The sequence below is a fragment of the Sinohyriopsis cumingii genome, chromosome 1, assembly GCF_028554795.1.
Source record: "Sinohyriopsis cumingii isolate HCF-2022 chromosome 1, ASM2855479v2, whole genome shotgun sequence".
Taxonomy (NCBI): Eukaryota; Metazoa; Mollusca; class Bivalvia; order Unionida; family Unionidae; genus Sinohyriopsis; species Sinohyriopsis cumingii.
In genome coordinates this window covers 57,998,457-58,024,509 of record NC_142961.1, presented here as the reverse complement: position 1 = coordinate 58,024,509, position 26,053 = coordinate 57,998,457, and the positions used below count along the sequence as shown (strand labels likewise).

Below are 26,053 nucleotides of genomic sequence, written 5' to 3'. Positions count from 1 at the left end.
CATATTTATTTATTTTTTTAAAAAATTTTGTGGCAATATATACAACTCTGCCTTTCACTGAATTATCACACTAGCTTTGTGCTAATTAATCATAATGGCTCTCTTTTCTGTCACAGGCTTAAAAACAACATGCCAGTGATGATCCCTCTGACCCTCAGAAAGCAAGTAACAATTCTGAGGAGAATGAGAATAAATGTCCTTAACTTGTAAGAAATCTTTAGCATGTTTGCTCCACCAAAAAGGAACAAACCCAGCTGTCAGTCTGTGAATAAATAAGAAATGGCTATTTGAGATTTTCATTTTGACCTGATTTTAGTGTCAAAAACTAAATGACACTTAGGTTTGAAATCTTCTGAAGTAGTTTGGGAGGAGTAGCATAACAAACTTGTGCTAATGGACTGACAGATGACAGACTATCCCATAAGCTCCGCTGGTCTATAAGTGGCCGAGTTAAAAATGGCATATATTTTCTGTAACAATATCAGTACACATTTTCTTGTAGTTACAGATGGTAATATATTAATTAATCTTACAAGTGCCCCCCTTGCAGGCTTGGTGATGAGGAATAATGCATGTTGTAAGAAGTGGTTAGTGGAGGCAACCTTTTTGCCTCAGGATGAATCAGTGATGACATTCCAACTGAGGTCTTGAACTGTCTAAAGGAGTGTAGCTTATACAATTAATATCTTTTTTTTTTACATGAGGAATTTTTTCTTTTTCTTTGCCTTTATCTTTGCTCCATCTGCCTCTTTGGATACCTAAACTTACTCTGCACTGTACACTGTTATTTTCTCATAATATTTACAACTAAGACCTCTGACCATTAGAATATAAAATTCATATAAAGTGCAAGACATTCTTAAGGTTTGGTCCAGGTCTGTAATGCAGAAACTGTTAACTGTAGAAACCACACTTCTTTCAGTCAGTAGCCTTGACCTTTCACCTTTTGAGCCCAAATCAACCGACCTCTTCCTTGACACCTGTTACTGTGTAGAAAACATACTGATTTTAGTAAGAGACCTTGACATTTGGACTCCAAATCAATCTGACTGCTTCCTTACCTTACCCCATGTGCAAGCCATCTGTAATGTTTGGTCAAGATGTGTGATACAAAACTAATGTTATTCTGTAGAAACCATACTTCTTTCAGTGAGTGTCCTTGTTATTTGACCCACTCTCCTCAAAACCGGTAAACTTCTTCCTAACCCTAAGCGCAAGGCATCCACAATGTTTGGTAATTGTAGAATGTGGAGAATTGGAGTTGTTGTGTGGAGACATGACAAATAAATAAAAATTGATTAGGCTCAATCTATTCTGTGCAGCTAATGTGTTGCCTTTTGTCTCCACTTGTAACGCGCAACTGTAAGAGTCATAGAAAGAAAGGAAGTAACCAAATAAAAGTGGTCTTTTTTTTATCCTAAAATGTGTTGTAGAAGAATTACAAAATACCTGACCATTCAAAACATTTTAGAAACTGCACTTTCTGAATATTCAAGGTAAATTTAGGTCATAACCGTATATTTAGGGGCATTAGTGGTTTACTGCTATTGCAAATGGAATTTACTGGCGGCATGTCAGCATAGTTGGTAAAATGCATCTGTGATGGTAAAAGTTACTTATAACATCAATAAAACTTAAACAGAGACCGTTACCCATAACCTGAATAAACATTGGAAATTCTGTTGATTAAAACAACAACATTGAAACATGATTCTTGCTACACAATATCACAGAAACAACCACTGTGTCATAATTATGTCCAAGTTTCTGAAAATTTCTCACAGATATTACTGTTACAAATTCTGAGGTCTAACCAACCAAAAAGCAATAACCTAACCAACCTAAACTTGTTTTATATTCACAAGTATGCTAGATTACTGCTTATGCTAACAGTTGTTTCTCACGATTCAGATTCCCCCACCCCACCCCCTGGTCCTTTTAAAGAGAACAAAGGTGTAATTACCTGTACACGCGTATGACACACTGGATATAATAACTTGATATCTAACGTCCGGTTGTATATTGCCAGTGAGTTGTGTCTGTAGTACTGAATTAATTCCACCACAGAATCAAATGTCAATGGTTCCACAAAACCATATTTGTTGTCTTTATGATAAATTTTAATCAACTTGTTGCTGCCTCCTTTCCGTAAAGTCAATGTATAGTCGCCTGGAGTTGAGGCATCACGCACCAAAAAATATCCATCTGGTTTGTCCCTTAAAAGTTCATTCACTTCCTCACGGGATATCATTCCCCAGTACCACTCGGCTTCTTTCACCTGTTCATGTTGTGACAAGTTACTGTTTTCTTGTGGTTGTGGCCTTGGCGGAATGGGCGGTGGTGATGGTGGTGGCGTTTCTCCCCAATTTCCATTACGAAGAAGTTCTTCAAATATGTCAATATGAAGCTTGGTATTTTCCACAATCTCTCTGGAAAAAAAAGATAGAAAAAAACTGTATCCTCATGTTCTTTTTTTCCTGTAAAAATAAACAGCAGCTGGTCAAAATCCACATTCAGCTCACGTGTTGGTGAAAGTCAAACGAACAAGTCTGAATTTCCATTTGATGCTATGGGAAATTCTGAAAGTTAATTCTGCATAAAGATTCATACTTTCTGCTCTATCATACAAAATTGCAAACAATGATGACTCTCATATTCACAGATCATAACTCCTATACAATGTATAGAATATATACTCTGGTCATTTTTTTCATGTCATAAATTGATAAAACGTTACCATATATACTCACTTTTTTTGTCAAGTCACTGCAGATTGCATCAACTTAAATGGTCTGTTACATAATTATGCTTTCAGACCTGAACCTATTCAGTTTGTTTTCAGTAATCAGCAAGACAAACATCAGTGAACCTACCTAGACCTATCCAGTTTATTAGCAGAAATCAGCAGGACAAACATCAGTGATCCTACCTGGACCTATTCAGTTTGTTTGGAGTAATCGCAGGACAAATATCAGTGATCCTACCTGGGCCTATTTAGTTTATTAAGTGAGTAATCAGCAGGACAAATAGCAGTGGTCCTACCTGGACCTATTTAGTTTGTAAGTGAGTAATCAGTGGTCCTACCTGGACCTATTCAGTTTGCTTTAGGAGTAATCAGCAGGACAAATATCAGTGGTCCTACCTGGACCTATTTAGTTCGTGAGTAATCAGCAGAACATCATTGATCCTAATCTGGTGGTACAGTATGCAATGGCAGATTGGGGTGTATGTTATTAGCAGTGGGATGTGACATTCAAGTGTGTATGATGCTTAGTATGTTAAAAGACCAATATGCATTTTCATTTATCCTTTAAACCAAACATACATTTACATACACTTCATATTTTAGTGAGAAAAAAAAAAACTTGTATGAAAAATAGTACAACTCTAGATTTTTCCATAAATTGTACATCTATACGTATAGATTTTAATATGATTCCAAATTTACAAGACTATTTTCAATTTTAAAATCATTTTCCCCTAATGTACACATATAATGACATGTTACAGTGAAAAAAACTTGTTCTCAGATGTTTGTTTTAAGTGCCACAAAAAAATGGCTTCCAGGATCTACACAGATTAAATCCCTTGTCCAATTCTTTTTGGGAATACTTGATTCCAAGGAATGTACACTTGTTCAGCATTACCTCATTCACTAATTCATCTGCTATATTCCCTGCAGTCCAATATCACATCTGCAGATGATTCATTGCCAATGATCATCTGCACTCTGATTTAGACGATTTCAATCAATAATTTCCCATAATGCCCTTTGACCAATAGAAAGCAGTTACAGCTTTCACATCCAAACCTACTGCAATTTAAACAACTAACATCCTGTCTTACACTGCAGATGAACCTTACTCCATACTATTGATTTTTTTCTAATGGGCAATAAATTAACTAGCCATCTTATCTAATAATACTATTGATTTTTTTCTAATAGGCAATAAATTAACTAGCCATCTTATCTAATAATACTATTGATTTTTTTCTAATGGGCAATAAATTAACTAGCCATCTTATCTAATAATGCCTCAAACACAACTTATGCTGAGGTTATTTAGTTATTGGAGTTTAATGACCAAACGTTTCTATTCAAGAAATATTGTCCAAGCTTGTTAATATTCCGTGACCAAATTGTTTGCCAGCATTGAATAACAATCAACATTTTTATACTGAATTCGGGTTTTGGTACACAGATCCTGATCTTTGAATGAACAGATCTGGGTCTATGCTAATACAAAACTTTGAATGCAAGGTCCTTCTTATTTAGTGAAATGTAAAACATTGGTGACTCAAAGAGTTTAGCATTTAATAAAAAATGTTCAAAAAAGTGAACACTGTATATGATTACCAAAGAAAAATGTACAAAAAAGTGTAGACTGTATATGATAACCAATTATAAATGTACAAAACATGTACACTGTACACAATAACCTAAACAATACTGTTTAACTGAACTGATCTGAAACCTTTATCCTGATTTGAACACTTGACATACAGCATACCTTGCTCACTTGGTGCCTCATTTGCTTTACATTATTTATTCCTTATTATGACAGGATTTAAATGGCGTTACACTTTCTTTTCTTTTTTAAAAAGGGGGCAATGGAAACTCAGTTGTTTGAGCATCAATGTTCACAAAGGCCAGCTTGGGTTGGCTTGGCTCCTGTGGTGTGTCCTTCCGAAGGACACTCAGTAATTATTCCTATGTATGATATGGCCAACATGAAAAAAACACTGTTAAAAACAAACCAAAAACCAAATACCTTGAGACAAAGTTTTCAGAAATGTGTTACAATGGGGATAACAGTCTTCTGTTTGCAGAGTTGAAGACATTAATGCAAGGGTCAACAATCATCACAAATATATTTTGTGCTTGGCTCTGCTAATGTGCCCCTGATATGACTAAATTTCTCCCAGTGAAACCACATTAATGTCCTCAGATAAAAGGCATCCCAGTGAAACCACATGATATACTCAGATAAAAGGCATTATCCCACAGTAAAACCACTTTAATGTCCTCAGATAAAAGGCATTATCCCAGTGAAACCGAATGTTATCCTCAGATAAATGCACTATCCCTCAGTAAAACCACAATAATTTCCTCAGATAAAAGGCATTATCCCATTGAAACCACATGATATCCTCAGATACAAGGAATTATCCCAGTGAAACCACATTATCCTCAGATAAAAAGCTTTATCCCCTAATGAATCTCATCAGTTTATTAACCAGTATTAGAAATCGAGTAATTTTTTATGCACAGCTGATGGGTAATAATGCCTACAATGAAACAATCAAATACTGTTGTTACAAAAAGTATAGTGAACTAACCTAAATCAATTTCAATTTTACTAAATGGTATGTAGTTCCAATCTAATTAATGCTAACACATTTATGAAAGGAAAAAGTTCGTCCTGAACATGGTAACTAACCCTAATATGAAACAATGCTTTATCCAATAGGTCACTGTGCAGGACTGGAAATTCCAAAAGATCCTTGAAAATGAACACGCGAGATCTATTTATTTTAAGAAGAATACACTATTTTATCAAATGATGAAGAGATCTGAGAGCAAACCGAAGAGCCACAATAAAGTGATGAGGAATCATGCAGAGGATCTTTGCAAATAATCCAATTCTGTTATCACGATCAGATTTAATTTATATGCAACTAAATGGATGTGCGATACCCCCCACCCCCGATCAGACTGGGTCAGCTACAGAGATGTCCTTACTCAAGGCTTTCTAGGTCATTTTCATTGGCATTAAATAACCTACCCTACGCATGTTGCTGTGCTTTACACACCAGTACCTCAAACATTCCTAGTCAAGCTGGTTTTTGAACTATGCTAATAAAATTTCTGCCACATGCCTAATATTCTAGATATGAAATGTGTATATCTGTATGTATATCTATGGTTAATGATACACAAGTACAATACTGTCTAAAAGGTAAATTTAATGAAAATTGTGAAAATGTAAATACCCCCCCCCCCATTTGGAAGATGAATCATTCCAAAAACTTAAATGCTTAAAAATATTAATGAAAATCAACATTCATTTTAAGTTTGAAAATCTGAATTCTGGTCAAGTGTATCATTGTAGGATTTGTAGTGCAATTTTTTAAAAAAAATATTTAAACATAGTTAGGGGCTAACAACTATTTTACACAATAAACCTACATGAGTTTTTCCCATGGTGGACGCAGCAGGATGTGACAGAACACATGGGATAACTTGTCCAGTCCATCCTCCACATTTGACTCATGTTGAATCTGCCAGAGACGGATGAAGTGACCCATTAGATAGCTAAGTGTGGCTTTGTGTACTGGTGGCATCTCTTCCAAAAGCTCCATCAGATTCTTTCCTAAATCACTTGGGTTCTCCTTATTGCCTTTAAAGACAAAGGTCATACTATTACTACCATTGATTTACTATTCTCACAAACGTGAAAATTTAAACACCTTTTTGGAAAAAATATTTTAAAGAAAATTGTTAAATAGTATTTTCTGAAATAAACTGAAATGACTAGAGCTGCGGTAATTTTGCTACAAAACATGATCAAGTAAAATTATTTTCTGTGAAAACAATTTTGCCATTGCGAGTGAAAATACATTTCCAAAAGCAGGGTAAACTGTGTATAAACCTTTTTTCTCCAAATAAAGATAAAAAGATGCATATAAACTTACTTGCTACTGCAATAAACTGGCTATACATCTCAACAGGTATGACTGGGTTGGGCAGTTCACGCAAATATTTTTTAAGAACACCTGCCACACAATGAACATTAAAACTCTCAAGGTTTATTTGATTTGGGTCGCCTGCAAGAGAAAAAACATAATATACATCATTATTATTATTGTTGTCAAATTACTCATAAGTTCACAAATATGAGAGTAAAACATTTGCGCTTATTACAGAAGATGGCAAGTTAACCTACTGTCCATTTTTCTGCATTATTTTGTCTACTATATTGAAACGAATGATAATTAATGAAGAAATTTTTCTAAGATGCTTTTTTCCTAATTTTAAGTGCACACACGTAACAGTCCACTAGGAATTTTTTTTTTGTCTACTTGACTCAATTTTCAAACATAAAGTCAAATAATAGGATGTTCTACTTACTTCTATTGAAGATAGATTTAATTTCATTTACTTCTTCTGTTTTGGCCGAGATTCTGTACACACTTAAGGCTTCGGATTCTGAAATGCAGATTTCACTTGAGTGTTCAATTGGGGAATCAACTCAAGTTAACAAAAAAGGAAGAGAAGAAGGAAAATAAGTATTAAGTAATAAAATATAATCATTTTGTGGCTTTGTGTTTTCATAGGAACTTTATGATGCAATTTTTAAAATGCTCCTAACTCTTAGCCAGTCCACATCTCCAGATACAGCTGAATTGGGTACAGAATAAGAATTCTGATTTATTTGAGCGAAGAAAAGCAAAACTATGTAAAAGATAAAAATTCAAGATTTAATCTTAAAATAATATTTACACTGATAGAACAGATCAACTTGCACATACCATGCTGCCTGCACCACTTTTCCACCTCCTCTATACATTTCACCATGACCCAAGGAAGGTCCCCAGGGCCACGACTGATTTCTTCTGACAAATCAGCACCAAATACTGCGTCTGTAATAATAATAATAATAATATCAGCTTCTCCAATAATGGTCTTCTGTTGAGAAGCTATCTTAACACAGACATACAAAGTAGTGATATATGCATTCAAACTTGGTACACTGCATACAATGCACACGAAAGTTTAAGCACCACTTATGTGCAAGAGAAATATCTTCCCAGTGGTGGGATAATTCATATTGTTTGCTAACATCTTATTCAAGAAAGAGTTCCCTCCCTTGCTTTTCATTTAGTCTTGACCCAGTGACCCAGATAACTCCGTTCTGCACTCTTGGAAACCCACATCAAACAAAGGCTTGTACATGTACTTTCAAACTGCTGTGTACAAGATTAAATTCTACCACTAATTATCTAATGTATTATCTTTTCACCTCTTTCTCATAATAAGTTTTAAAAACCAAGCAAATTTATGAATTCTGGCCTCCTCTTCATGTTCTAAACAACCACAGTGGTTATAAACCACCAACCATATCCAGCCAGGCTAGATTCCAGTATTGATCCATTTCAAGGTATATTAAGTGCAGTGCACTGGGTAATGAGAACAAGCTAGCTATAGAATATACCACTGACATCAATACAAACTTCAGCCTATAGAATATTAGTCATTCAACAGGGATTTTCCAGGTGTCATTATCTTTATAATCTTGTCTTAATGCAAGTTTAATGATAAAAGTGCTTAAGAACAATACACAACTCAATCTTTATGGGTTGAGCACCAGAACCGTAAGCAGTATGGGCATGTTAGGGAATCAAACTGCCACATGTACAAATACAGAGAACCAAGATGATTTTGGTAGGCATTAATTAGGCTGTGAGACAGATTCTAATTTTGTTACCGTACTTATTCAAATCAAAATCGGGCAACGGGGTCAGTCTGGCTTTTATTTGGTTTCTGTGGGTTTTAACACCATTTTTTCAGCTCATGTGAGGCTCTATATGGTAGCCAGTATATCTGGGAGGAAGAACCATGGAAAGCTGGCAAGCTTTCCCACATGTCAGACATTAGTCGAGCCATAAACAAAACTTGTGCCGAAGGTGAGTGTCTTAGACCCCTTGATCACTCAGGGCCCCTAGATAGATCTAGCCTTTTATTTTCATGTCCAAATAATGGTCTTCAAAGCAATTAGATTTTTGTCCTGATTGATGAATGGCCTTTATGACAAACTTATATTAACTAAGCCTTAGTCATTTCTACTTTACAGCACAGGTGCTCGACACGAGCTTGATGATGAGAAGAAAAAACAAAAAACAACAATAATCTGAAGGGGAAAAAAATCATACAGTGACAAATATACCATAGATTACCCCCATGACCCACTGTGATGAAGGACACTCTCTGTCATACTATACAAGAGAAGGTACATAATTTCCAAATACTTGGTTCCACCCATGACCATCAATTTCCTTCTGCTATTTCCATCTTCAGGAGCCCGTAACTTCAGTTTGGTACAATGCAGAAAAGTCAATGATGGCTTGATGAATAGGAAAATATATCAGGAGTAAAACAAGCCATAGAGTATGGTCATGTGCCTTTAAAGACGTTAATTGCAGAAGAAAACCAAGGGTCATGTGTGGAACTAAGTATTTTTAAGTTATGTACCTTCTCTCTTATAGTATGATAGAGTCCTATGTCACAACTGGTCATGGGGGTAATCTAGGGTATTTTTGTCATTCTGTATGATTTTTTTCTCCCCTCAGATTATTGTTTTTTTTCTCCCCTCAACATCATTGTCATCAAGCTCATGTCGAGCACCTGTGCTTTATGGTAGATTGAGAGACAGCAATTTTAATGATAACTGAATTTTAGCCTTTGTTTTCAAGACACGTCTTGGTCTGTATCATCAGCTGACGTTATCTGTTCATATAGAGTACAATCCTGAATAGTTACATGTAAAGATGCTGACATACAGAATATAAGCCACAGTAACATGTAAAGATGCAGACTTTTAGACTACAAGCCTGAACAGTGACATGGAAACATGCTGACATAGAGAATATAAGCCACAGTGACATGTAAAGATGCAGACCCATAGACTACAAGCCTGAACAGTGACATGTAAAGATTCTAACATGTCGACTACAAACCTGAATAGTGACAAGTATAGATGCTGACATAGAGAATAAGCCATAGTGACATGTAAAGATGCAGACTCGTAGACCACAAGACTGAATAGTGACATGTAAAGATGCCAACATACAAACAACAGTCTTACAACAGAAAAGGGACAAAGGTATAAATTAAACTGCATCTGCCAAGTGTTCTTTTAGTGCATAAAAATATGGCAAATACTTATACTTGTAAAAAGAAATTGTTGATGTCATTTCTAGTTGTAGTTTTGATTTTGATAGTTGCCAGAGAGAGACAAGATGAAAATTTTTTACCTGCCAATTCTGAACATTTTGATATTCATTTTCAGAGTATTACTGTTTCACCAAAGAACAGGGATATGTTTTCCATCTGCTTAATCAACAGGTGTTGACACCAGTTCTACCATAATTTATTCTTACTATCAATGATAAACCACACATTTAATGTTACACTATGAAATTAATGGGATGGATGTATCCTTAGTAACAATTACTGTATATACTTGCATTTAAGTTGAAATGTTACTGAATATTCAATTCATGCAGGTAAGGATCATCTTTTATGTACCACATACCAAAAACTGGATAAATCTTTAAGTAATTTTGGAAAACAAGATGTTTGTAGTATGTGCAATGCACCATCAATTCAAATGTTTTTCTGTTATCATACCACAATTCCCATACACAAATGCATATGTAGTAGGCATGGTGTTTATCTGGTTTTTTTCCCCATTACACTATTAATTACACAATACATATACATTTATTTGGATATTAATTAAATTAAATATTATCCATCACAAAATGAAGTGTCCATCAACGTTGTTTAACTTTGATGTTTACTAGTAAGTATAATGCACCCATTTTTGTGTAGGTCTAAAGAACGAGCTTCTGTATTGTATTTTATTTGTATTTGTGTACGATTTGCTATATAAACAGCCTTTTCCAAAGTGCAATGTATATATATATGGTACAAATGAAACATGGGCTGATAAATGAACTCAAAAGTTTTTGAAATGTATATTAAAAACTTACTCTGTGTAAAGCTAGGTCTCCGAACCCTTTTTGGTGTTGAGCTACAGTCTGTAGGTTTAGTGGCTGAACACAACCTATGACTACAAATTCCACAATCTAGAAGAAAAAAAAAAGCAAGTCAATGAATAAACTATACAATTAAACCTTGCTCATGAAACAAAAATTAAATATTTTCTCAAAATTAATGATTACATAGTTTTCTATTATAAAAGTTTTCAAACTCTGCATTAACTAGAAAAGGTTTGTAACATTTACACTCTTACCAGAAGAATGATTTGTAAAGTATAATTTAGAATTAAACTACAGTCACCAAAATGCTTCATAAATCTTATATTAACATGAACCAATGCAATGTATCAAGGTGTCATATGAAAGCTCTGTATTCCCATAAACGTGGACTATTATACTATAGCTGCAACTACCACTACTATGGGGATGTCAGCTAGGCTGGCATTGATGATGCAAGGAAAATGGTCCTGAAATTCATGTTTCATTTTTCTTTACAATGTTAAAATTGGGTTTGTTAAATGCATTATCACTTGCCCAACAATGATTTTAAGTTGTCTAGGACAGTTGGGTTCTGGAATTGTCAGCTCCTGACTACACCATAACATACTTTTGAAATATAAATGAGACACACACAACATATGCATACCTCTGCACTGTACACCCTGTCGCATCAGCCCATACAAAAACTTGTCACATAGATGGCATCGCTGTAGTGAGGAAAAGTTGTATTCAGAAAATCTGTGATCAGTTGTTGAAGCACAACTGGCAGCTAAAAACAAAAACAAAATGACATAATTTTAGATCACTTATCGATGAATACTTCATTAACATCACTTAATTGTGATTTTTTTTATTTCTTGAAATATCAAGTGCTCTTGGAAAGATATACATGTGAAAAAAATCCTTCACTTTGAATTTATCCATAAAAAAAGTTAGATTCTTCATCAAAACCATGATCAAAGTACTACGGTCATCAATCATACAAACAAGACTGACCACAATACAAGGATGTGAAACCTGTGCAATATCACATGCACGTAAAAGAGAAATATAATGACAGATGACGAAATGAGTTAAAGCTGTGGTTTGCATGAACATGGCAAATTCAACAGGCTTGCAAGATGTTTTGTTTGAACTTGCTACTTAATGACTTTCCAATTCAAACATTTATCTTGTTACAAATTTTCTTTTGGGGTTAATTATTCAGCACCTTAACAACTGTATCAAACATGTACCCTAATAAACCATTTTTGACGTGTAGCATGTCTTCAGGACAATTAATATGTAGATTTACTGAGCTGTAACAGCCATACTGACGGCAAGACTGACATTTTATACTGATTATAGAATATTTTATCTGCAATATATTACCCCCCTTTCAAATTCAAATAACGAAATGCCAAACTTGCATATTGATACCAATCTATAAAATTGATGTATAAAATCTAGCACAATTTCCAATGTGTATGAATCTTAAAAATATAGCAATCTGAAACAGCCCTGAGGAAAATATTTATTTTTAAAAAAAATACTGTTAAAAATCCTTATAATGTAAAAACAGATCTGTTGTTCCATACCACAAAAGTTTACTAAAACAGTCCATAAAATGGACCTAAAATCATTATACATGATATAAATAGTTTTAGAGTTTTGGCTTCAAGTCCAACTCAAGCCTTTCTATTTTTAGACATATATATCATGCAGTGGAAACTCAAACTCTTTTATTTTTATTTAATGCATACATAATACTTAAGTGCTGTTACTTCCAGCCTGTGTAACAGTATATACAAACTGGATTTTGTAAAGTGTTCTGCAATACGTGTCACACAAGTTTTACAATAGTAATGAACACAAGCTTAAGACTTCATAAAAGTAAAGACGGCTTCTAATTCTAATGGATTGTAATGAAGGCAATCTTTAATAATTAAACTGACCAGACTTTATAGGCATCACCTATCTAAAGCACAACTTCTGACATTCATACATTAAGAACTGTTATTAAATCAAATAAGATACACAAAACACAAACATGTGTACAAAATGTATCAGATATAAAAAGGGACTATTTTGCTGACCAGCATATCAAGACAGCCATAATGCAAATTCAGGCTTGATAAATGGTGCTTGCAAATCTCAGAAAACGTGGGTGTTTTCCTGTTACCTGGCAAGGGAGATGTAAACACCATTGAAAATAAAACCTAATTTTCATAGTTTTATAATACAAGTGTTAAAAGGTTTTGCTCAGGCCTCTAGACATGGATGTCTGGTCAGTTGTTTTTGTAAATAACTGTTTAAACAACATTTTGAGTTTTATTTAGGGTCTTCGTATCAATTAGGATTCAATCCTTAAGTAGATCCAATGAACTGCCAAACAGCCTGAAACTGGATACCAGAGTAGGTGTTGTGACAGTTACTAACAGCTTCCAGAAGGGTTTGTTTAAAAAAAAAAAATTCAAATTAAACACAAGAAAATATGTTATCTATCCCCAATTTGGGATCCCCTTTCCATTAAAAGGTTGCCTGTTGGGTTTGCTTAGGTGACTACAATGCCACTGGTGTGCTGGCATAGCAGCTTGAAAATTGTCACATGAATATATACAGCAGTGTATGGCATCTCCAACTTCTCTATGGGTACAGTTTATGTGGAATTATTTCAAATGAATTTCAGGTCAAAAATCCATTTTTTAGATTTAAAAAAATCAAACAACCTCCCCACTCCCACCTTTTAGTTATTCACTGAAGACTACTATTTTCTTGTTTGCTGAGTATGTGAGCTTTATGTTTACTGGTCCAACTGATGCTCCAGTATTGGCATCCAAAAGTGCCAACCCTACCGCCTATTATATCAAAAGTGGATTTAGAAATAACATTTCCTTTTTTTTTTAATCAACTAATTCTCTAATGTCAGTATGATGTCTGTGACAGTATCAGCTATAAGGCAAGCTTAACCAATCCCACTTTAGTTGAAGCTCATAAATTTAAATTTATACAACAATTAATGTATACATAGCAAATTCATCAACTATACGGTGCTGCAATCTGATTAAAATCGTCATCTCCACTGTCGTACATGAAGATCTAACAGTAACCACTTATGGGTCTTGTTCTGGTGACATTTGAATTAACCAATGTAAATGCAGATTTCAGAAATCTGAAAGTGAATCCTATATTTCAGCAAACATTGATGCTCCACAACCATACTGTTCAATCCCCCAAACACGAAGATGCAAGACTTCATCTGACTGGCCAATAAAATTATAGATGATGGTAATAACAAAAGCTGACAGAAAATGCCCCCAAAGCATTCACTGCGAGATCTTCACATACGACATAGGATTTGTGATTTTAATCAGACTGTAAGGTACTGGCCAATTTAAGTTTTCTTGGTGGCCAGATAGCTGTGATTTTCTTTACAGCCGAAATAGTTTATTAATAACATTTTTTTCGAAACTATATCATGGTTTTCAGATAGTGTTACTTTAGTATAAATCAGAGCAAGATATTTTTCCAGCTATGTGCAGACAGAAATAAAATTGTCAGAACCCTGCTAAAAAACATAGAATTATGGGTTCTAAAATAATTGCCGTATACCGTGATAGTAACGTGGAACTATCAGTAATGCTGAGGCAAATTTTTTTGGTACCTAGCTATAAACTGTAATATCGAAATGTGCAAGCAAATGTAATGACTCGTTTTTTAGTTCATTTTATTGTTGGTTAGCGGACTCGTATCAAATGATGACTTTATTATATAATTTGGGAAAGTTGTAGATGACAGTTAATCCAAACTAGAAAAAAAGAAACTAACACTGACAGAAGGTGGCACAAAACACTCCTTCATGCATATTTCCTGCTTGCAGCACAAGCAGTTTTTAAAACTCCAATTACACTAGGACATACAAAACACTGGGGCATACTTAAACTGCATTAATTTCTGATGGGGACATGATATACTGTGGTACACAACAATGATTTTGGGTCTAAAATGTTCTTAAGTAAAATGACAAAGGTTTACAGGTTTACCAAAGTTCAAAACATGACTAAAAATACAACTTTACTATTTGCTTAAGAAAAACCAACTCAACCAAATTTGCACCTTAAATCTCTCATTATTTATTACTTGTCAAAAGTTTGTTAACTTGATATGCAAACTGTTATATAAAAAAAAAATCATTTACAGTTATTACTTCCAACTGTCGTTTTAATATACAACTTTGCAAATACATGTAATTGGCGGGAATAATTACCCATCCACCTCTTTATTTTATGGAGTTGGTCTTTCGATGAAACGTAATGTCTCCAATATTTACTGTAATTTACAAGAACGTTATCTATTCAAAAATAAAATAAAGTCTTTATCTCTTCACAAATTTAAAAAGCTTTTTGATTTCGATTATTTATAAAGATCAACCTTTTTACATACTGCATGCTACTTTTCTGCGCCACAAACGATCTCTAAATCTCGTGCAGTTTACCACGCATGGACTATGGGCAATCTTAACGAGAACCTATAACTGCTTTACTGTAGTGATGCCAAAAACGCACAAAAATTAAGATTCTTACTTTAGTAGTAAGTGCCAAACGAAAAATCTGACTTTTACTTCAGAGGCGCAAAACAAAGGTTGGACTTTTACTTTAGTGGTACTAAACAAAAACACTGTACCATACCTCAAGTCTTGCATGAACATTCAGTATTTCGTCTTGCGGTCAAAAGCACGATTTATTTAAACAATTTAAAGTAAAACATACGACAATGGTGTATACAGTTATTAAATGAGAGTGTCAAGTTTGGAGACCTGGATTTCATTTTATCCAAGACTAACTTAACAGATTTTATACTATCCATAATTTTACTTACAAATTCACTCCAAGGATGAGAGAGAGAGAGAGAGAGAGAGAGAGAGGTAACGAGCGAGTATTCTTACCTTCCATATCACAGTGTCCTGGGGGTGGAAGGGACTGGGCGTATGGCCGCTGGGGGAAAAAAGGATAAATTCCTGAATACGGGTCTGCAGTTATTTGGCACGTGCACTCGGGGTAGTCAATCATAGCGAGACATTTCAGAGCTGGGGCACGAGAAAATTCGTCCCCTTCTAATATTCCCCCACAGTTAGAACAACTGGAGCAAAACCTGGTTCGTTCTAAGTTCTCCAGCTTTCCGTTTGAAAACTTTCAGTTTTGGGAAAAACGTGTACACAAAACACATTAAATTAATTCCTCCACTGGAATGAACACCTATAAAATCTGACAACCAGCTTTAAGTGTCACACTTTTAGAAGAGACGAACAGATTTATACATTCCAAGCGATATAAAAATCAATCCACAAATAAATCCAAGATTTTGTTAGTTGAAACTGCTTTCCAGCATCAACGTTTCATAAAACAGTTCAGTTGAGATAAAGTATAACAAATAAAACACCAAAAATATACAATAATAGGAAAACGTTTCACTTCTATTCCACGTCCGCTCGCCTGCCTGGCCGACTCCCGACTAACTGACTCGCGTAATGACACTGTTTCTAGCTGTTCAGTGCCCTACAGCGCTAAGCTATCGGCTGCCGTCTAATGCCTACCAACTGACCCGGATCCAAGCTTGAACTAGATAATACACTTGGCATAGAACCAAGGTATTTAGCGCGGCGATAAAAAAAAAATATAGTCACAACCTGATAGAAAGAGCATATCTTACTCTAGTGGCGAAACCTTAGCATGGCCTAGATACCGGTGAGTAATGGGGTTAAACCAATTTTGAGAGTTATAGTCTGTTTTCCTGTGGTAGACCAGTTATTACCTGTTATAACCTGTTCTTATTTAGTGATAGGAAAACGGGATCATAGCCAACATAAAACTACATGTGTCTGCCTTTCTCTTGGAGTGATATCCATGTGCAAAAAACAATGCACTAAACTTGAATTTTATATAAAACAATGAGGGTTTTATTTATTGCTCTCTGGAAGGCAGCTGTACACAACACATAGTATAATATACTGAGTTTAAATAAAAATCTATATCTACTTACTAATTGATTTACATACCCAGAGTCATAATATATACAGAGTCATCAATTAGAGTTCTGAAATGACTGGACTTGAATCTTTAAAATATGACACTCATGCAGATCTGAGTGATCTCACTTCCCATATGTTACAAAATAACCATTACCCCTACCCCACCTCATTCCAACAAGAAACAAAATGGTTCAAGTTCTAACTATTACTTGATACTGGCATTTCTCAAAGAACTTTCAGAAGTTTTGTGCAGTAACTGTAAACATTACTTATCATAAAATAAACAAAACAAACTAAAACTAAAGTGTTCTTGGCCTCTGAAATGCTGGACCTTGTCATTAAGCATAAAATAAATTAAGCATAAAATAAATCAACAACAATGACAACAATGATAACAACAACAACAACAATAATAATAATAATAATAATTATAATAAAATCTTTACTTTATGATGGTGATGCAATTAGTATATAACTTAATTTCCCTTGTGGCAATGTAGCTGTGAAACATGTTATCATACAAAAAAGGTATTGCCGCTTGAGTAGCAACCGAATATGGATTTGGTACACAACAAAAATAGCATACAGAAACATGATTGATTGCAAATGTCCTGTCTGCTACACATATACAGATGGAAAGGTAACCATCTGAAAACATTTTATATAATATTTAAATGTACAAATACACCACAAAATGCCATAATCTGTTTAAAGACTATGAAATTGTAATAATAATAATAATAATAATAATAATACTTTATTCAGTAACTTAGGTCAATGGTCCATATTATAAAATACAATTCAAGTAAATGTAATGTGCACCATGGTGTAAAGAAGTTCAATATGGTGTTCATCATGAGTATAGATACATAATTTCCTATAATTGGTACATGATATTATAAAGATGTAACTACATCTATGTATATCATTCACCATTTGTTTGAGTTATCAAGGATTGTCTAAGATGAAAAGCCGAACTGATATAGTAAGAAAGATTTCCTGTAATTAATTATATTACCACGACTCATTAGGGATACAAGATTTTCTACAGATGGATATAGATAATAAACTTCATCAAAGAATTTCTATCTTAAATGGTCATAAACTGGACAAACGCAAACAAAATGGAATTCATTCATTATAAAATGAGAATTTATAAAAATAACCTTTTCATTTCTTTCTTCTTGGTGGTACTATAGACCTTTGAAAGCAGTGGTAATGTACTAAATAGTTTTGAAAGCAGTGATATGGTACGAATTACTTTTGAAAGCAATGGTATGGTACTAAATACTTGTAAAAGCTGTGGTACATTGATCTTTACACTCTAATATGATCAGTATATATTCCCAAATTAAAAAACCCATAAAGATTTTTTTTAACGACAACAATTTTTACAGTGCACAACCTATGATGGCTTCTCTTACTAAAAGACCCCATGACTGCTTTTGATAAGATTAAAGATTTTTAATTATTGCAAAAGTTTTCTCCTAGATGGTCAATTTATTTTGACAATTTTTTTGGGATGAAAGAGCTCAGCTTGACTGTAGTTATCTAAATTAACAAACTGCGAACATTTCTAACTTACCCACTGTCCATACAAAATGTTCATGTTGGACACAAACAAGGTCCTTTTGCTCCAGCAACTCTTACACATCCATGTTTTACCTGTAGTTAATTATGTTTTATCATGCTGTCACATTATGATGTTCATCAAAACAATATGCACTCAACTTGTAAAGAATACTGATTACAGGTATAAAGTGGCATATTTGGTGTTATGGTTAGTAGAGTGTAACAGTATGAATTTTGCAGATGTCCGTGAATTTTGCTGATGTACTGATGTACGTGAATGTGCAGGTGTCACTGTGACACATATCAATATTAAATTAATGTGATTTGGCATGGAGTTAAATCATTTGCATGTGTAAATATATGGTACATTAATGCTTCTGGTGTGGGTATGATTGATTCCTAATGATGTTCCAATTGACAACTGTGTTAGGGAAATGGTCAACAGGAGGTGAATTGGTTTTATGGATCTGTGTGTGTTTTGGATTTTTAACATAGCTTCAAAAAAAATTCAGTCATATCACCATGATGTCTGCAGTGTGACAGTTTATAGTGATGTCTAGCCCTCGGGCATTATGTTGGTTTTAAGGATCAAGAAATGCCAGTGGCGGAAATGTTGCAGTAACAGCATTTGTACATATTGAAATATCTGTCACAAATTTGAAACTTTGCAGAGATTGCTTTATTAAGAGAAACAGCAAAAATGTAAATTTTCCAACTCTGGAGGGGCGTGTGTTAATAACAGCTGTTTTATAAACCTAAATTCCTACTGGATAAGTTAAAGGTTTGGGGTGTGCTTCCTAGGTGAAGTCTTGTGTATTATAACTGTCTTACCCTGCAAAATGAATCTAGTTTTGAGATCTTGACTCTGAGGGCGTAGGGCGTGTTCTCTTGTAACAATTATCCAATCGATTCAATTAGAAATGGTGGCTGCATGTATCAGATGAATACATTACATTTCCTGTACTATGTAATGTTTATAGAAGAGGTGGTATGTTAACAAAATACAGTATGGAATGCAAAGTTATGACCTGAAACCATGTTAACAGTTAGTGTCTGTTTGTAATATGAAATGACTAAACTCTTAAGTGGATGAGAGATGGAATGATAGTTCATTCTAGGAAGTTATGTAGAAAAATGTTAGGCAGCATTTATTTACCAGGAAAAAATTTCCACATAGGATGTTGGATAGTAAAAATTCCACACTGAATAGAAATGACCCCTGGTGGATAAAAGAATTCATACTTGAATGAAGACCAAAGTGTTGCTGTACAAGTTGACTCCAGCCATCAAGCTATGTTAATTCTGGAGGGTGGCCAACAACCCGATTAGGTTTTGCAGACATGAAGGACAACTGAAATCATAATGCTCATTTGATTTGTGATGAAAATTTGCAGCATCTAGGTAAATGGAACTGCTAATTGGATTTTTGAACTCTGACTTGATTTATTTTCCATTAGAGGAGTTTCTTCTAACTGGTGTTGTAAAATTTTATTTTGTTTATCTGATTAAGTTGCAATATTCTGTATAATGGGGTCTTGTGTTGTTCTATTCTATATATATCTCTGCTTAAATCTCCAATTATTCCATCCATTAATTTCATATTTCTATGTTTGCTTGATCTGGGCCATAACACCGAGGTTGATAATCCCTCTGACAGCAACAGCTATTATTTTATGGTAAAAGTTGCCACATCAAGCTTTTACTAGAATTTCACCTTTTGTAATGGTTAGTACAGTTTTTACTAGACTGTCACTTATTGTTGTTGTGGGAGTTTAATGCCATTTTTCAGTACATGATAGGCTATGCATGGCGGCCAGTATTAATGGTGGAGGAAGAACCTGGGAAAACCCCAGGAAGAACCACTGACCAACAAGAAGTCACCTATTGTAATGGTTAGTAGTTTTGACTGGACTGTCACCTACTGTAATGGTTAGCAATTTTGGCTGGACTGTCACCTACTGAAATGGTTAGTAGTTTTGACTGGACTGTCACCTACTGTAATGGTTAGTAGCTTTGACTGGACTTTCACCTACTGTAATGGTTAGTAGTTTTGACTGGACTGTCACCTACTGTAATGGTTAGTAGTTTTGACTGGACTGTCACCTACTGTAATGGTTAGTAGTTTTGACTGGACTGTCACCTACTGTAATAGTTAGTAGTTTTCACTGGACTGTCACCTATTGTAATGGTTAGTACAGTTTTGACTGGACTGTCACCTATTGTAATGGTTAGTAGCTTTGACTGGACTTTCACCTACTGTAATGGTTAGTAGTTTTGACTGGACTGTCACCTACTGTAATGGTTAGTAGTTTTGACTGGACTGTCACCTATTGTGATGGTTAGTACAGTTTTGACTGGACTGTCACCTATTGTAATGGTTAGTAGCTTTGACTGGACTTTCACCTACTGTAATGGTTAGTAGTTTTGACTGGACTGTCACCTATTGTAATGGTTAGTACAGTTTTGACTGGACTGTCACCTACTGTAATGGTTAGTAGTTTTGACTGGACTGTCACCTATTGTAATGGTTAGTACAGTTTTGACTGGACTGTCACCTATTGTAATGGTTAGTAGTTTTGATTGAACTTTCACCTATTGTAATGGTTAGTACAGTTTTGACTGGACTGTCACCTACTGTAATGGTTAGTAGTTTTGACTGGACTGTCACCTATTGTAATGGTTAGTAGTTTTGACTGGACTGTCACCTATTGTAATGTTTAGTACAGTTTTGACTGGACTGTCACCTACTGTAATGGTTAGCAGTTTGACTGGACTGTCACCTATTGTGATGGTTAGTACAGTTTTGACTGGACTGTCACCTATTTTAATGGTTAGTGTGCGTGTAATTTGGATTTTTAACGTAGCTTTAAAAAAATTTCAGTCATATCACTACGATGTCTGCATTGTGACAGTTTATAATGATGTCTAGCACTGGGGCATCATGCCATAGACATGTAGCATGATGTCCCACCCAGTCACATTATTCTGACACCAGGCCAACCAGTCCTAACACTAACCTCTTAATGCTGAGCGCCAAGCGAGGCAGCTGACTGTACCATTTTTGGAAGTCTTTGGTATGACTCGACCAGAGATCGAACCCACGACCTCCCGCATCTGAGGCAGATGCTCTAACCACTAGGCCACCGGAGCAGTGGTTAGTACATGTAATGTAATGGTTAGTACATTGTTACATGTAATGGTTAGTACAGTTTTTACTAGACTGTCACCTATTGTAATGGTTAGTACAGTTTTTACTAGACTGATACAATGTGTTATGTGCCGCTGACTGCTCCGGTGGCCTAAGTGTTTAGAGCATGAACATATGTGTAAAGTTTCATGGCAATCACTGTAGTAGTTTCTTCATAACTAACATGTGCTAATGGACAAACAATTGATTCATGCCAGTAAGCTTTCTGTCAAGTCTAGTTAAATTCTGTTTATTGATTCATGCCAGTATGCTTTCTGTCAAGTCTAGTTAAATGCCAGTATGCTTTCTGTCAAGTCTCATTAATTGCCAGTATGCTTTCTGTCAAGTCTACCGGTAGTTAAATTCTGTTTATTGATTCATGCCAGTATGCTTTCTGTCAAGTCTAGTTAAATGCCAGTATACTTTCTGTCAAGTCTCGTTAAATTCTGTTTGCCAGATTCTAAGAAGTGAAAAGGCTTTTCCTATCTCAAGCAATATTTGACAGTGATCAGCATCATTTGCAAAATATTAAAAGTTCTCAATGCCAGGATGATTTCTTTATAGAAGGGTCAAATTTTATTCAGTGGTATTGGAAAATGAAGTTGTTTAAATGTTTGACTGATTTTGGCAATGATGGCCATACTTGACAGCAGCGAATCCTTTACGTCAGCATGATCTGTATCTAGTTTGGTTGAAATCCGTCAGGTCTTGAAATCCGTTAGGTCTTTCATAAAAAGTTGAAAATAACTTCACAGAAAACATACAGGTTTGTCTATTTTTGGGAACTGTCCATTTCTGATTGAAGATCAGCATCATTTGTACAAACCTGAAAGGACTTCATCCTTTTTGTCAAACTTTATTAAAATCTGTTCAGTGCTTGCTTTGGAGCTTAAGTTGTTTTAAAGTTTTATTTTCTAGTAATCCTGGCTATATTTGATAGCAAATTGGCATTATCAGTATGCAGTCTGAAAGGCCTTTACACCAGGATGTTCTGTGCCAAGAATAGTTGAAACTGGTCTGGCAGTTTTCAAAAAGATGAAAATAGTAACTGTTGATAGCATTCCGCCATATGATGAATGACACACTGAAGAGCTTGGGTCAATATGACCATCCATCCAGGAGAAGTAGTCATGATGGAGTTGACCAATTATTAACAGTTTCATTAAAATCAACATAATTAAAACATATTTTTCAGTACCATGAGTCAGGCTAATTAATGAGCAGACAAAAAAGTACAGTTAAAAATGTTTCCAATAAACCTATTCTATTTTTGTTACATTGGTAACATCTTTTTACAAATGGTCTTTCCTGAAAAAGTGGACAAAAAAAATCCCAGTGAAACTTGGCATTTTTCATCACATTATTTGATTGGGGGAATCAATACTGTATGAAACAAGATTTCTATAAATTAAAATGCATGCCTAGTAGTGATGTATTGTAAACCTTGCCAGTAATATCATTTCAAGTGAAATGGAGGTTCTATAATTTGTTTAGATAGAAAATTTATGTCTGCTGTTGTGATTGACAGGATAAAATCCAGTCTTACATTATCAAGTGGAAGTTTAGAAAATGTGCCTCAACTATGCCAATTTCATGTGCACTGTCTACAGTACAACCAACAAATACAATCTAGCCATATTCTCAGTGTTAACATTTCTTTCATTCAGTTTATTGTGCAATGGCAAAAATCTACAATCTCCTGTCAAGAGTGCTTCTTTCTAGAGTCAATGAATTTGTTGAATGAAAAACCTCATAAATAATTATTAAAATAAACCACACGTCCTTCACATTATGTTTCATTTAATTATTTCTTTACATGGCGCTGTGCCTCCTTTCATAAGTGCAATCATGAGTGGAGATATATGATACCTGACTGTTTAGTGTATTTAAAGACTCAAGTGCTTGTCAAAGCAGTTTAGAGGATTGAGGAAAAAAAGTATATAATAACACATCTTTGCATGAAACTTAAAACTTTCCTATCCATCCCTTCTAAAAGTATAATGCCCATGATACAGCACTGCTTACAAACTTAAGACATTTCCTTCAACTTTCTTACCATTAACTTGTGGGAACAACTCTCAGTACTCACATGAACAAGCCCATACATGTTTAGAAGTAGAATGCAGAAGAAATTGCTTGAAAATAGAGAAGACTGAACAAAACAAGAGTCCAAAGAAGGGACTAAAGCTCTACTAGCAAAAGAAATTTCCAGTAATTCAAGATAAGATCATTTTATCCTTTCAATTGCTGAGCATTGAAACCATCTCTGACATTCTTCAGCAACAACAAAATTTTCAAATTAACTGCTTTAGTGAACATATTGGATGTCAAACTGGCACTATATGTATTTTCATTTAGGACCAAGCAAACATGATCTTTTTGGGCATTTTTCAGTCTGTGACAGGTTATACATGGTTGCCAGTATAATTGGTGGAGGAAGAACCCGGGAAAACCATGACAAGAACCACTGACCAACGGGAAGCTACTGGCAAGCCTTCTCACATACACACATTGGCTAAGCCTGAGACTTGAACAAACACGAACATAAATGAGATGGCAGTGATTGGTAAAGGCGAGTGCTTTACACTGCTCTGAAACCGGGGGCCTCTCAAACATCATTAGAAGTCTTTTGGTGAAAACTGTGTTAATCTAACCATCCATTTGGAGGGGGGGGGGTATCAACAGCAAATTTTCAAGGCAGCTGTCATGACAGCCATAATGGATGTAAGATTGGCACCATTTTCATTCAGGATTAACTAGATATCATAAGAAGCCTACATATGAAAATCACATGTTGGCATAGCCATCCATTTGGGAGGAGTAGTGATAACGATATTTTCAAGATGGCCACCATTTTGGCAATATTGAGCATCAATTTGAATTTTTTTCATTTAGGACCAAGTAGACACTATAAGAACTCTTCTGATGAAAACCAAATGTCAAAATAACTTTCAGTTTAAGAGGAATAGCAATAGGTGTCGCTTTACAGTTTCGTATTTTGCATAGCTATAATTTTAAAGAAAAAGAATTTCCCTGGCTTTCCTCACTGGTTATACTGGCTATTTATAAAAGATCTTGTATATCTTAGGTATAATTCAAAGAACCTTTAATTCCCTTTATTTTGGTGTATGATTGATGGGTGTAATATGGGTTATAGAGTATACAGCTTGGCCTTACTCCAGATGTATACCTTTAAAAAAAGTGCTAGCTCTACTTGGTCAATTTCACGTCCTGAACTTCAGAGGTAAATTGTATTAAAAAAAAGCCAATAACTTTTTTTTACATTTTATATTTACATTTTATATATTTGGTAATTCATTCATTGCACTTTCAGAAGCTGGTATTGTCTAGTCTGGCAAAATTCATTTTCCCTTTTTTAACAGCTGCTATGAATAGTGTACTTTAGACTAATTCAGGCTGATTTTTTTGCACAAGGGAGAAGTCATTTTAGTTGGCAGTGTGCTTAGATCATGTACAATTTGCAAAAGTACAACATCCAAAGAAATATCATCCACATTACATTAATGTAGCATAGAGGTATGCCAACATTCTCTCCACTGTGCATGTTTTAAATGCAAACAACTTACCTTACATACGTCACTCTCTCAAAATTACATAATAACTGGTAAGCGCCCCCATAACAAGATTTTCAAGATAGTCATCATGGTGGTCATACCAGATGTCTCTGATCAGCACCAATTTAATTTAGGACCAACAAGATTTTATACAAAGTCTTTCTGGTGAAAACCCCATACTGATATGGCTTTCTGTTTTGGAGGATTAACAATAGTAAGATTTTCAAGATGGATGCCATGGTGGCCATACGAGATATAAACTATGCACCATTGTCATAGATGATCAACAAGACATCATAAGAATTCTTCTGGCACAAGTTTGATATGACCAGCCATCTAGAAATGATGATAAGAATTTCCTTATGTCCAATGTGGTAGGTCATATTTCTAACATTTTCATTTAGGACCAAGATGACATCATAAGATGTATTTCAGTGAAAACCCCATGCTGATGTGACCATTCATTCAGGGAAAGTAGTGATAACACAATTTTCAAGAAACGGATGATGAAACAAAATACTAGTTAATAACAGAAAATGACAAAATTGTTTAGGAGCCAAATCCAAAATTGAAAATTCCATTAATTCAGCCCTTTTTTGGTAAAATAGATAACATAATTTTATGGTCTACATTTCATGGCTAAATTTGGTGACTACTGAGAAAATCTAGTTCCACATCAGAATACAACTTCTGAACAACATACAAGTCACTCAAGAGTACACTGAATAAGCCATGAACATCTTAAAAGTAAAATAAAATAACCATAATTGTGTCCACACAATATTATCAATTGTAAGGCAGAGTTATATGTTAAACAGCTGGATCATAACTAACCTTAACCTAGGTCATCTTCATGTTAAGCTCGACATCATTTTAATTTCCATTCCAAAAGGGAAAATCAAATTTGTGACAGACATGATGTAATGG

The 26,053-nt window shown here is 34.7% G+C and overlaps 1 protein-coding gene across 1 annotated transcript in view; it reads right to left on the bottom strand.

Moving 5' to 3' along the window:
- LOC149806925 (phosphatidylinositol 3-kinase regulatory subunit alpha-like) overlaps window positions 1-26,053 on the bottom strand; it is a 393,140-nt gene that overhangs the window by 12,183 nt on the left and 354,904 nt on the right. The window contains exons 9-16 of the mRNA XM_089959790.1: window positions 15,710-15,758; window positions 11,432-11,554; window positions 10,777-10,872; window positions 7,534-7,644; window positions 7,133-7,210; window positions 6,697-6,828; window positions 6,191-6,401; window positions 1,964-2,429 (exon numbers count right to left, since the gene is read on the bottom strand). Of these exons, the coding sequence (XP_089815916.1) occupies window positions 1,964-2,429; window positions 6,191-6,401; window positions 6,697-6,828; window positions 7,133-7,210; window positions 7,534-7,644; window positions 10,777-10,872; window positions 11,432-11,554; window positions 15,710-15,758 (1,266 nt within the window). The remainder of the gene's footprint in view (window positions 1-1,963; window positions 2,430-6,190; window positions 6,402-6,696; window positions 6,829-7,132; window positions 7,211-7,533; window positions 7,645-10,776; window positions 10,873-11,431; window positions 11,555-15,709; window positions 15,759-26,053) is intronic.